Source organism: Cynocephalus volans, chromosome 8 (assembly GCF_027409185.1).
Source record: "Cynocephalus volans isolate mCynVol1 chromosome 8, mCynVol1.pri, whole genome shotgun sequence".
Classification (NCBI taxonomy): Eukaryota; Metazoa; Chordata; class Mammalia; order Dermoptera; family Cynocephalidae; genus Cynocephalus; species Cynocephalus volans.
The window spans coordinates 8,085,465-8,098,559 of NC_084467.1; the positions used below are offsets into that span (position 1 = coordinate 8,085,465).

At 43.7% G+C, this 13,095-nt stretch overlaps 1 protein-coding gene across 1 annotated transcript; it reads left to right on the forward strand.

Moving 5' to 3' along the window:
- The first annotated feature begins 2,117 nt into the window (after positions 1 to 2,117).
- Positions 2,118 to 13,095, forward strand: CENPS (centromere protein S). The gene is made up of 5 exons (XM_063106869.1): positions 2,118 to 2,215; positions 5,464 to 5,587; positions 6,254 to 6,287; positions 10,033 to 10,099; positions 12,034 to 13,095. The coding sequence occupies exons 1-5, from the start codon at positions 2,165 to 2,167 to the stop codon at positions 12,172 to 12,174; spliced, it is 417 nt and encodes a 138-aa protein (XP_062962939.1). The 5' UTR covers positions 2,118 to 2,164; the 3' UTR covers positions 12,175 to 13,095.

Sequence of the window (13,095 nt, forward strand, 5' to 3'; positions counted from 1 at the left end):
GAAAAAAAAAATTATTAGAATGATGGTAGATTTTTCAAGGCATGCCTAAGTTATACACATATGAAGTTTATGATAAAGAGTATGATGTTTGGAAAAGATACAGAGAGGAACACAGCAAGAAACACCATGTGACAACGGAGGCAGAGACTGGAGGGATGTGGTCACAAATCCAGGGACACCAAGGATTGCCGGCAGCCACCAGAAGCTGGAACAGGCAAGGAAGGATCCTCCCCTAGAGCCTTGAGAAGGAACCAGCTCTGCCAACACCTTGATTTTGCACGTCTGCCTCCAGAACAGTGAGAGGACACATTTCTGTTGGTTAAGCCAGACCATCTGTGGTACTAGGGAGGTAATATACAGAGAAAGTGACAAATAAGTAGAGACCCACAGGATGAGTAGAAAGTGCAGGAGAGGACACTGGGCCGGGGAGGAGACTTAGAAGGGGAAAGAGTGTTCCAGGCACAGGGTATGGCTTGTGCAAAGGCCCTGAGGCAAGGAGACAATGAGTGGAGTCTGGGTGTGACATGTAAGTGACAGAATACTAGTGAATCCACTGAAGAGCAGGACCCTCCTAGTGGCATGAATGGAGTCTCAGGCAACATGACTTATACCATAGGAGACAAATGATGCCTTTCATATATTTTTGAGTGATGATTCAATTAGTGTGACCAAAGCTCTCCAGACTGGGTTTCCCTAGACTGAGAACTACCTGAAAGACTGTAACTCTCCAAGAAGAGTCCAAGCTTGTATTAGGGTTCTCCAGAGAGAACGAACAGGATATATACATAAATATAAGAGATGCGATTTATTAGGGGAATTGGCTCACATGATTGTGAAGGCTGAGGAACCCCACAATAGCCCGTCTACAACTGGATGCTGGTAGCGTGGCTCAGTCCTAGTCCGAAAGCCTCAGAACCAGAGGAGTTAACAGTGCTGCAGGTGTAAGTCCTAGAACCCAGAAGCTGCAGAGTCTTGAGTTCTGATGTCCACCGACACGACAGCAGCGTATTCCAGCTCCAGGAGACAGATTCATCTTCCATCCGTTTTGTTCTCTCCTGGTTCCCAGCGGACTGCATGGTGCGCGCCCATATGGAGGGTTGACCTTTCCTGTTTATTCTACTCATGCTTGAATGGTAATCTCTTCTGGAAACACCCTCACAGACACACCCCAAATGATTGCTTTACCAGGTTTCTAGGTATTTCTTAATCTAATCAAGCTGACACCTAGAATTAACCAAGAAGTCTACATCTATCCTAGACCCTGCGTCTCCAAGACAACGTGGAGGGACCCGGCACTGGGCTGGGTGTGTAGTGGCACTAAACAGAAAATGTTCCAAAAATCCAATCTGGACTCATTCATGTAAAAAGTGCCTGAGAAGAAACAAGCTTCTAGATTTTCTGGGATGGGGCTTTTTGCTTTGGGATCTCTGACAATATCATCCATAAGATAGTTATCATCATCCTTTTTCTTCAGGCTTGTCATATTTAAGTAGATATACAGCACAGAAGCAGACTGCCTTAAAGTTATCAAAAATCATTTTAAAAGAAAATTTTGGAATGGCAGAAAAATGGAGTTTACTGCAAATCTGATTGTGATCCCTTGAAATACCACTTACAGCATCAGCTGCTTTGTAGATAAAGCCATTCTCAAAATAAAGCAGCAGATGAGGGGTGGCCTGTTAGCTCAGTTGGATAAAGCAGCGAATTAGCAGTTCTGGAATTCCCATAAACATCCCCTGTTAAACCTCCAAAAAAAAAAAAAAAAAAAACACTGCGTTTCACTGTTTGTAAATTGTGGGCTATCCACCCTTTATGCCGGTCATATTTATTGTAACAAACTTTCTACCTACAAACATGCGTTTTTTGCAGAGCGCTGGTTGTTGAGCACCGTGCCACGTGCTGCGTCAGGGTCTGGGGTGCAGCACTGACCTCGGTGGTCACGCCCCCTCCCGGCCACTTTCCGGGGGTGAAGCACAGGACGGGGCTCGAGAGGGCCCGCCCCGGAGCCGCCGCCAGGGGGCGCGCACGAGGCAGGGAGGAGGAGCTACGCGCTTTGTCCCTCCGCGCGGACCGTTCCCGGCTCCGCGGCGGGAAAATCAGACCGGGCCGTCCGGGCTGCCGCCTCTTTTTGCCCTCGCGCGCCTGCCTGCGTCAGCGCGCTGTGATGGAGGAGGAGGAGGAGGCCGAGGAGCAGCAGCGATTTTCTTACCAACAGGTACAGGGAAACGGGGTCCCGGCTGGGCTGGGCAAGGACGCCGTCGAGTTTCTGGAGAGGAAAAGGCTCCGGGGCCTCGGCCGCCCCGCGCGCCTGCGCATGCGCCGGCCCGGCTGCCGCGGGGAGTGCTGGGAGGCGGTTTCCGCGGCAACGCGGATGGGCCCCCGGCTGCTACGGCTCCTGAGGAGGCGGAATCTCGGCAGGCTCCGGGGTCCGTCGGCCGGAGGCCACCTTCCGGCTTTGTGCCTACGCCTCGGCCTCCCCTTCTCATACAGGGCTGTTGTGAGGGCGGAATGTGGGCATTGAAGGAGACTCCAGGTGACGCGCTGAGCTCGGTGCACGGTACGGGCAGGAGCCGTCAGCTCCGCGCCCCGCAGAGCAGGAGGCTGCGCCGCAGAGCCCGGCTTCAGCCCGGAAGGCCGGCCCGGAGCCCCTCCTCAGACGGGGCTTCTAACCTCGGGTCCGCCGGTGTGTGGCTGTGCTGGCTCCGGGCCGGACAGCTTTCTGCCACGCAAAACCGGAATAAGCGTGACTCCCCGTCAGGGTAGGTGCGGGTGTCCCGGTCGTGCCTTTAATCAGCACCGGGAATACGAGGCGGCCGAGTCACGACAACATCGCGGTGCTGTGGAGAGGTGAGAAGCAGGACGGGAGTGGCAGCCTCGAAGAGAATCGACCGAAGAAACTCGGGAATGAGCTCGGGCCTGGGAGCTCCTTGCAGCGGAGCGTTGTTACAGCAGCCATCTAGCCCGTCCTCAGCTGAGACGTTCAGCCCCGAAGAAAAGCCGTGGGAATGGTGCGGGAAACGCCCGATGTCCTTCACCTCTGTCCACCTGTTAACATTTTACTGTATTTACTGCCTTGCTTTTTCCCCCTGAATTATTTGATAATTAATTGCAGATAATCTCCCAAGAACAAGGACCTTCTCCTACATCATCTCAATAAATGATCACACTCAGGAAGTTTAGTATTGATAAAATCCTATTACCGAATGTACGGTTCATATTCACTGTCCCCAGTTGTCCCAAAGGTGTTTCTTTTAGCCATCTTTTCTCCTTCATCCAGGATTCAATCAAGGATTGGGCGCTGCTTTAGTATTTAGTATTTAGTATCGCTTCTCCACCCTGTTTTTGTTTTTCATGACATTGTTGGTTTTGAAGAGTCCATTCATGGCAAAGGTGTAGTGAGATGTAAACTTCTTGAGAGCAGGGGCTGTTTTTTTGGTAGCTGACCAGACCAGGGAAAGAACCCTGGACCTTGGTGTTATCGGCACCAGGCTCTGACCATTTGAGCTAATTGGCCAGCCCCCTGTCCTTTTTATTTTTGTATTGTTAACCTCTAGAAGAGCCTGGCTCTGGGTAGAACAATAAATGCTTACTGCTTAAATGAAGCTGCAAAGATGGGCTGAGAAATTTGAACCTCAGCTGTGGCAAGCCCATAGAACTCACCATTCATTAAATCAACTGTCCTTGGCACTAGGTAGACAGCAGTGAACGAAACTGCCAGGGTCCTGCCTTTGAGGAGCTTAGAGTCTACTGACTTAGCCTCTAAGTGCGATGATGTCTGCAGTATTGAGGAAGGCACTTAGCCCAGCTCAGGAGGCAGGGGGTGGGAAATGAGGGATAGAGAGAACCTGGAGTGAAGAGCATTCAGAAAGATCTGTGTCCTGCACCCCAGCCCCACCCATACCTAAACAAGGCTACCCTGGAGAGTCCTTGTCCCTCCAGGTTCTTTGACTCCTACCAAAGGCCTCTACCCTGGGGTTCTGGACTTATGTTTTTTTGCAGTTCTTCCTCATCTTGTCTATAGGGTGAACACTTGCTGGTAGATGTTATGCTGTCTTGGTTTGGCTGTCACCATGTCCAGTTTAGCTCTGTCTTCAGCACAGAGACGGAGCACACAGACAGGAACTCAACAGAAGTTTGTTCACATGTGATTGAGACCATTGCTTAGCTTGTTTTACTTGTGTCTTGAGGTTCTTCCTCCTTTTTCGGTACTTTTACTCCTCTGTGTGGGGAAGAGATGTATTTTTCAGTATCTAAAAGGGCTGCTGAATGCTGTCTGTTCTCTTCACAATTGGCCGCCATCTGAGGAGTTGTGGGAATCTGGAGCTCTCAGGTACAGTCCTTTGAGCTGGCGTAGGGGTTAGGAGCACAGAAGGAAGGCTGGTGGTGAACAAGTCCCCTACTTTTCATCTTCAGAAACCCCTCGATCTGGGGGCTGCTTCGAAGCTGCACTCAGAATGGTCCAGCATCTGACATACTGTTGTAGGCCTTGCTACAATACAGCCTCTAACAAAACTAGGTTGTCCTGAACCCCTGGTAATAGCATAGTTTACTTTTATACCAAGAAGGTTGGGAAAGCACCAAAATCTGCATGTGGCCTGTGTCCAGGCAGACTTCGAGGGGTTTGTGCTGTGAGACATAAAGTTCTTATGAGGTTGTCTAAAACGAAAAACATGTCAGCAGGACCTGTGGTGGCTCCATGTGTGCTAAATGTGTCTGTGACAGGATCAAGTGCTCTTTCCTTACTGAGGAGCAGAAAATCGTTGAAAGTGTTGAAGGCACAAGCAGAGAGTAAGAAAGCTAAATTTAAAAAATGAAGCTTTTCTGAGTAATAAAAAAAGGTTTAATAAAAATAAAAATAAAAGGGCTGCTGAGGAGCAGTGAGGGCCCTGCTGAGGTGGGCTCGCAAACCTCCAAATCACTGGAGGTTCAGGTGTGCCCTCACGAGCCTTTTCTGGTGTCGCTCTGATCTTTTGTCCTTCGTGAGCTGCAGGCCTGGGTCTGCAGGCCTGGCAAGGAATGCTCAGCAAAGGGGTGGGATCCTTTTGTATTTACTTGATTAACCGCCTTAGGGGCAGAATCCCATCGGTTTTTCCTTGGTTCCGCAAATGCCTCGCATATGCCTTTACTCAATAGGAACTTGGCAGAGAGTTGTGGAATGACCCAGTAAAGTCGCGCAGGTACTTGGCAAATACTGGCCTGACTTCTCTCCCTGCTGCCCTACCATCATAATTCCTTATCGCTACCTGACCAAAATCATAACCATTAACTAGGAGGTAGTGTTTCTACAAGTCACACTCCAGAGGGTCTCATTAGTTTATTAGTACGCTTGAGAAGTCATTCAGCCATTATGGAAGGTGCTGAAGGAATTAGGCTGAGTGGACTGTCTCCTGGGTCTTGATTTCTTAAGGTGAGAAAAGCCTGTTGCAACCTTACCCATGAAGTATTTTGATTTTTTTTCCCCAGAGGCTAAAGGCAGCAGTTCATTACACAGTCGGTTGTCTTTGTGAGGAAGTTGCATCAGACAAAGAGATACAGTTCAGCAAACAAACCATTGCAGCAATTTCGGAGATGACTTTTCGACAGTGTGGTATGAAGCTGTGCTCTTCTTGTATATGTATAGAAATGCCAAAGGTTTATTGTGCTTGGGAGCAGTGTGTGGGCAGATCTCAGCCACACGGCACATCATCATAGGACACTTCATGACACACTTCTTGTCTTGGCTGTAAGATTTGGATATTTTATGGGAAGAAGTGGTTTTTTTCTTATACACTAATACTGGGACATTAATACCTTTATCTTATTGTTTTTTAAACTGCCCTGATGGCTGGAACACTAAACATTAAATTTATTTCAGTGCTTTATAACATTTTTATATCGCCTGTAGTTGATTTGACAGCTGAACGTGTGGCATTGATATTTGCTTGACTTCAGAGGAAATGAATGTTCTCATAAGCCCTAACTTGTAGCAGAATTTAAAGTTAAAGGATAGTTTCTGGAAACCAAAGTTGTAGTCACAATTAACGGAAGGCTTGAAATAAAGGGTGGAGGGTGCCAGGAAGGACAAAGAGGTCATAACGAATAAGAAAGCTAAAGGCTATTATTAAATGGTGGGGCTTCCTGAAGTGCCTCCTCTCCCCTTTAAAGGGGTTTGTTGCATTAGTCACTATACAGACTGTAGAAATCAAGATTTCACTTTTTCTGAAGTACGATTGAGGTAAGAGTAGCTAAAGTGTATCTTTTTTTTCTCTTTCAGAAAATTTTGCTAAAGACCTTGAAATGTTTGCAAGGTGGGTTGAGAACTTGATTATCCACTGCTGTTTGTCTGCATTCTATTGATACTCTCCATCTGGTGGTGTATTTCAAGAGCGCTTTAGCTATTCATTTTTTTGTGTGCTTTCTAGATGCTCATCTCTAATCATGATTCTGCAAGAGCATAATGTCTGCTTTAATTACGTCGATTCAGACTGGTTTTGGTATTTTTTGAAGTTTTCCAAGTACTTTTTGTTAAAGAACCCAAGTTGTTTAGTTCCGGGTTAAAAAGGTTTGAATAACATCTCCAGGACTCTGAATGTGTATGGCATGCCTATTTTACAAACCATGTCTTGGGGCTGGGTTGATTGCTTGGGGGCTGAGAATCCGGGTGTCTGGGTGTCGAGCCCCTCTGTGGAGTGGGGCCACTTTGTGTTCTGTGGCAGTAATTGCTTGCAGGTGTTCAGATAATGACAGGCAGAGGCTTTCATTTGCCACATTTGTTATGAGTAAGACATACTCCTTGAAAAGTGGGTGACTTGCTTTCAGCTGGTAAAGCTTGAGCTTTTATAGGTGATTTATGCTCATCTCTTCAATTAGTACTGCAGGTAATTGAAAACAATTGCAATGAATTGCTTTTATGAAGCAATTTGAATGACTAAGGCCTGAAAGAGCTAAAGCTTTCTAATTTGCTACCACTTCTGATTTGGTGCCAGCCTGTCCCACACCCCATACGTTTCACCTTGCTCCTATTAGCTCTTTGTTTCTCGGATGAGTATTTTGAATGAATTAAAGCAGTAGGTTCTCAGAGGGCAGGCTCTAAATCTTTCCTATTCCTCTATATATTAGTCCCTAAAAACCGCTTAGCATCTTCAACTTGGCCAAAAGGGATAAGATAATATTATGGGATGCTGATAGCTCATATGGCTTATTCATTGTTAATTCAGGCGGTTGCCCCTCATGTATGCCCCCGCTTCCCCACCCCATGAAATACATTTATCACCTTTACTTCCCATTTCTGTGTTTGCTGTGGAAAAAGACAATGAAATTTAAAATACTTTTGTAAAAATTCTAGAAACAATGAAATGAGAAATTTTTAGTACAGTAACACATTAAGCTTTAAGATATTAAGACATTCTTTGTTTTTTATAATTACATAAAAGGTCAATATTCTTTTGCTGGGCACTAGGGGGAAAGTGGTGTGTGTGACGTAGACTGTAAGCTTGGAAGGGCTGTCAGCTGCTCTTCTCTAAGGCTGACACTTAGAGACTGAGGCTGTCAGAAGCTCTCCTAATTGTAAGAGAGAGGCCTCATCTTCTGCATTGTCTTGTGTGCTCCAGTGCTTCCCATACTTCACTGAGAACCTGAGCCAGTGGAGAGCCCAGTGAGGATGCCCTTCATGGGTCTAGGCACAGCCAGGGGTAGCAGTGCACCCCCTTCTTCTTGGCACAGTTCACAAGTGCAGATTTTCTTTGAAGATTCATCCTTTGTTTGAATTTTACATTCATTTTCATGATATTCCAGTTTGCTTTCGTACAAGAAAGTATTATTTTAAAGTTTATTGCAAAATAAAACTGATATTCCTAGGTCAACTTTGCTTACCCATGGCTTTGAGTTGTTCCTATTGCGTAGTCTACTCCGAGGACTATGATTATCTCAGTTTGAGAAATCTGAAATAGTACTGTTTTAGGTCAACCGTATATTAAATAGTCTTTTGTAGGCTGGCCTGGGAACCTAACCAGTATTTGTAACATTGTTCCTATGAGGAAACACATTTAAATTCTTTTAATTTAAAAAATTTTTGTTTGTTTTTTGGTGGCTGGCTGGTGCAGGGCTCCAAACCCTTGACCTTGGTGTTATAACTGTGCTCTAACCAACTGAGCTAACAGTCCAGTCCCAAATTTAAATTCTAAATAATTGATTCACCTGCAAACTTTGGAAAGTCAGCTCCAAATGAATTTCCTTTATTTAGCTTTGAAATCTCTGTTCTCCTAATATTGTTAATATGTTAAAGATCAAAAGGCTGTCCAGTTAGCTCAGTTGGGTTGAGCACAGTGTTGTAACACTAAGGTCAACGGTTTAGATCCCTGTACCAGTCAGCTGCTAAAAAATAAACATTTTGAAGAAGATATTCTATACTAAATAAATTTGAGGAATATTTTGGGAATAGTCTTTAAAATTTGTGTTGCTAAGAGTGTTCTATGAAAAATTGCTTTGTTATTTTTCCTAGAGTAAAAAAATTGCTTTATTATTTTCCCTGGAGTGAGAGGTTTGACTTAGGAGAGTCTCTGATATGCAGTGGCTGGCATAGGATATACCTGCCCCTCCATCTAGGAAAGTGTTAACCGTTTCTAGATACCAGATGCCCAGCTAAGTGGTAGAGAGGATTGAGTTTGTTTCCTAAACACTTCCCGTGAACAGATAAGCTTACTCTGTAAACAGGTCACTATGCTCATTCCTTGAACTCATTCCTTTTACTATACTTCAAGAAGAATAGAAATACAGACAGAGCAGCCCGATTGTGCACCACTGTGTCCGTGGCACTTAATATTCTCCACCCGGGACATCTGTGGACTGGCCTCGTACTTTGTGGCTCCTGTTATGTCACCTTCTGTCTGACTTTTTTTTTCTCTCTCCTCTATCCTGGTCCTTGCAGTTGCTAATTAGAAGTTATCTCCTGAAATGACTATAATCTCATGACAAGCAGATATTGCCACTCATGTTGAGATGACGTGATATTTGTACATTTAGCAGGATGTGAAGGATTAATTTGGCCAAATTATGAAGTATAAGTTTTGTGTGATTTTATCTTTAATTCAGCAGATATTCGGTGAGAGCTCTGTGTACCATCCAATTTGCTAGTTATTAAGGATACAAAGTTTCCTACTTATTCCTGCTTATAAAGTTCCTACTTATTTGGGGGAGAGGTTAGAAATGGCAAGAAAAGGTGTAATCAGAGTAATAAATTTAAGAAGTTTTTTGGTGGCTGGCCAGTAAGGGGATCTGAACCCTTGACCTTGGTGCTACAAGGTGGTGCTCTAACCGACTGAGCTATCCAACCAGCCAGAGTAGTAAGTTATTGAATATAGCTTATTATCTCTAATTATCTTTCATAGCAAAGATAGAGGACTGGAATGAGAATTTGAGTCCAAGTTGTGAGCAAGAAACAGACTCCAGTTTAAAGGATGCTCTTTGTTCTACCTAGGACATTGTGGAGGGAATGCACTAACGGCTTGTTGGGAAATGGGGTACTAGGAGGCATCTGCATATGTGTTTCCCTCTAATTTAGCCCTTGGAGAAGAGCTGCAGGATCTTGATATAAATAAAGCCATGCTTCATGGAAATTGTCTTTGTTCTTCTATTTAATGTCTGTTTAAGTAGAGGTGACCTTTGTATTATGAGACTCATTTTCTCTACACTCAGGTTGTACACTGGTCTTGCTCTTTCTGTGGTATTTGCTGCGACCACTGACTAAGCAAGTCACCTTTGGAAGGGTTATTACTCCTCAGACTCCTTTCTGTGTTCTTATTCTTCAGACACCCTTGGCCCTCAGGCGAAGGTGGACAGATGGGCTGCTGTGTTCTCCTGGTCTCTTTATTTAATTGGTATCTTGGCTATAACTTCACTCGTTTTTGTGTCGCTGTTGCTTAATGACCTTAATCTAAAAAGATGGGCTACTTAGAGATCCTTGCTAGTTTGAAGTCTGACCATGAACTTTTGTGTTTCATCAAAACTTCAAATAATACCAAACATTTTGGTGACTTGTGTCTGCCCTTTCTACAGACACGCAAAAAGAAGTACAGTTAACACAGAAGATGTGAAGCTCTTAGCCAGGAGGAGTAATTCACTGGTGAGAGATGAATTTCTTTCCTCACTCCCCTTTCCCATCAGAATACATTATTCCCAATTAATCACTTGAAGCCATGAAGTTATTCCCCAGGGCACCTTGCATTAAAAACTAGAGATGCTTGAACCATTCAGACCTGCCTATAATTTATAGTCTTTCTTTCATTATGATGGATCCTGCTAATAAGCCAACTTGAAATTTTCTTATCAGCACTCTTTGGGTTTCATAATTTGCTTTTTCTGTAATATCTCAAAACTTTGGTCCCATGTTTTATTTACCACATGATGTCAGAGCCTGGTCACAGGCTAGAATCTATAGGGATAGTTTTGTTATGGTGCCCACAGTTCTCCTGGTATAGACAGTTAGCCTTAGAAGAGTCATTTTGTATGGAAAGAGTATCTGTGTGGCTGGATGTGCAGGAAAAAGCACATTTTCTGTCTTTTCAAGTCCAGAAATCTACTTGACCAAGCCCTCATTTTCCAGGTGAAGACACTGGTACCCTGAGATTATGTGACATCCCAGGCTAGTGGCTGTGGCCAGTGGCACACCCATGACACCCGGGAGGTTTCCCGACTGAGTTGAATGCTAGCAGTTAAAACACTTGACCAGCCTCACTACAATGTGGGCTCCATGAGGGAAGGGTTTTTTGTCTTCGTTCTGTACTCCATCTACGTTGCTTAGTGCCTGGCACACGGGAGGTGCTCAATAAATAACATGTATACTACTTTACAGTTTACAGGGGCTTTCATAGATATTATTTTACATATATTATTTAATCCTCACTACTACTCTGTATGGATTTTTTACTAATATAGCCTATTAGCCCCATTTTACAGGCTTGGCAACCGAAGTTAGGTAAGCTCTCAAAGCCAGCTATATGAAGCCTTCTGGCTGATGGCCGAACCGTAACCTTTTAACCCTGACTTCAGTGCTCTTTTCATCATGCTCTCTTTTCAACTCTCCTCTTCCTTTTTCTTTTTTCTCTTTTTTTAAAGATGACCGGTAAGGGGATCTTAACCCTTGACTTGGTGTTGTCAGCACCACGCTCAGCCAGTGAGCAAACCGGCCATCCCTATATAGTAGGGATCTGAACCCGTGGCCTTGGTGTTATCAACACCACACTCTCCTAAGTGAGCCACGGGCCGGCCCTTCATCTCTCCTCTTCTAATATCCTTTCTCCGAAGTTTAAGTCAGGGTTAAGGATGAAATGACTCGTAAGTAAAATAGCTGAGGCACTTGGTTATTCTCTGTATCATGGGAAGACATTCTTCTCTCTTCATGAAGTCTGTGCAGCAACATAACTGTTACCTGCTCTGCTTCAGTGAACAGTTTCTATCATTTGCAAAGGAATGGTCATTTCAACTCATGTAAGAATATTAATTGGGATTTCATCTACGTATTGCATATTTGTTTATTTCAGAAGATTGTTTTTGTTTTGAACTCTTAATTTTTTTCATCTGACAGACCTCATTACTGAAGAATGTAGCTAAATATGAGGATTTGACTAAGTTCTCTGTCAGAGCAGGGACCTTGTCTTATTTACCTTGTATCCCTAATACTGGGCATAGTAGTTGCTCAGTAAATTTTATTTGGATAAGTTTAGGGGGCATTGATTATACTTGTGCTTTGAAGAACATCTTTGGGACTGGCATACCTCCTGTAAACTTCAAATTTTTCATCTTTTTGATTACTCAAGGAACTCTTACATTGAAGTATATGACTTGGAAGATATGTGAGTAGCCGTGAGTTGATTTTTGTAGTTGATTTCTTTTTCTAGAAAAAAATCTTGAAGCTGAATTTAACTCTAAAATGTAACAGAGGCTTTTCCACTCAAATTCTTTGTGTGGGAGTGGTTGGGGAGGGTGTAGTTATTATTACTTTTAGGTTTATAAAATGATTTATAACCAGATATAAATAAAATTCTTTTTTTTTGGCAGTTAAAATACATAACAGAGAAAAATGAGGAGATTGCTCAGTTGAACCTAGAACGAAAGGCAAAGAAGAAAAAGAAGTCAGAGGATCGAAACAAAAATTCAAGGGAGTCAGCAGAGGATGGAGAAGTGGAAAATGAAAATTAAAGTCTCTACTTGGAAAAAGCAGGCTTCAGCAGGTGGAGCCACCTAGAAATGCATAGTGCTGTTTCAGCCACCAAGTTTGGCTGCCCTTTTGCCAAACACAAAAGACTTCAAAGTCAAATATTGATGCAAGGACTGGAAGTTTTAGTTTCAGGACCAGCACCTAAGGAGACAGTCAGACTAAAACTGTCAAAGGCTCAGGAGCCTCAGCAAAATTTTAAAGGGAAGAGTGTGGGAAACAAAACGGGGAGGTTATTCCTATCAGGGGCTGCTACATGCACTCTTGCAGACTCCGGGCTATTCATTATCTCATGGGAGTCTTGTAACTCTTCACCTTAAGCTGGATGTCGTCTTGTTCCCAGACAGGAACAAGCTGTGACTTCGAAGGACGAATGGTTAGTTCTGTAAGTTACTGATTAGCTTTATTACCTTGCTTTTCTTAAACACTAAGTTCTGCATTGTTTACCCATGAGCTAGGCTGTGAGTCAAAGTTACAAAAAGACTTCTTTATGGCTAGCATTCTGCTTAAAGCTGTATTCTACAAAATGGCTCTTCTAGGGCTAATTGTCTACAACTATTTGCTGTGGTGGGCTCTTACATTGCCACAAAAGGAATTTTGAAGGGATACTAGCATTCTGCTTAAAGCTGTATTCTACAAAATGGCTCTTCTAGGGCTAATTGTCTACAACTATTTGCTGTGGTGGGCTCTTACATTGCCACAAAAGGAATTTTGAAGGGATGAATAGATATTTAAAAAGAAAAAAAAAAAAAGGCTCGGCAGCTTTTTGTGCTGTATTCTCCAAGTTATTAACTGGAAAAGCTAGTTTAAAAGAGACCTGGAAACTCTTAAGCAAAATACTCCCATGTCTTTACTCAAGCACATAAAGAAGGTGTGTGTTTGAATGGTATATATTGGAAATTATA

Excerpts from the sequence above, each read along its gene's own strand:
- CENPS (XM_063106869.1), top strand. The coding sequence starts at position 2,165 with ATGGAGGAGGAGGAGGAGGCCGAGGAGCAGCAGCGATTTTCTTACCAA. Across the intron at positions 2,216-5,463 it reads AGCGATTTTCTTACCAACAG|AGGCTAAAGGCAGCAGTTCA; the intron begins GTACAGGGAAAC and ends TTTTTTCCCCAG. Across the intron at positions 5,588-6,253 it reads GATGACTTTTCGACAGTGTG|AAAATTTTGCTAAAGACCTT; the intron begins GTATGAAGCTGT and ends TTTCTCTTTCAG.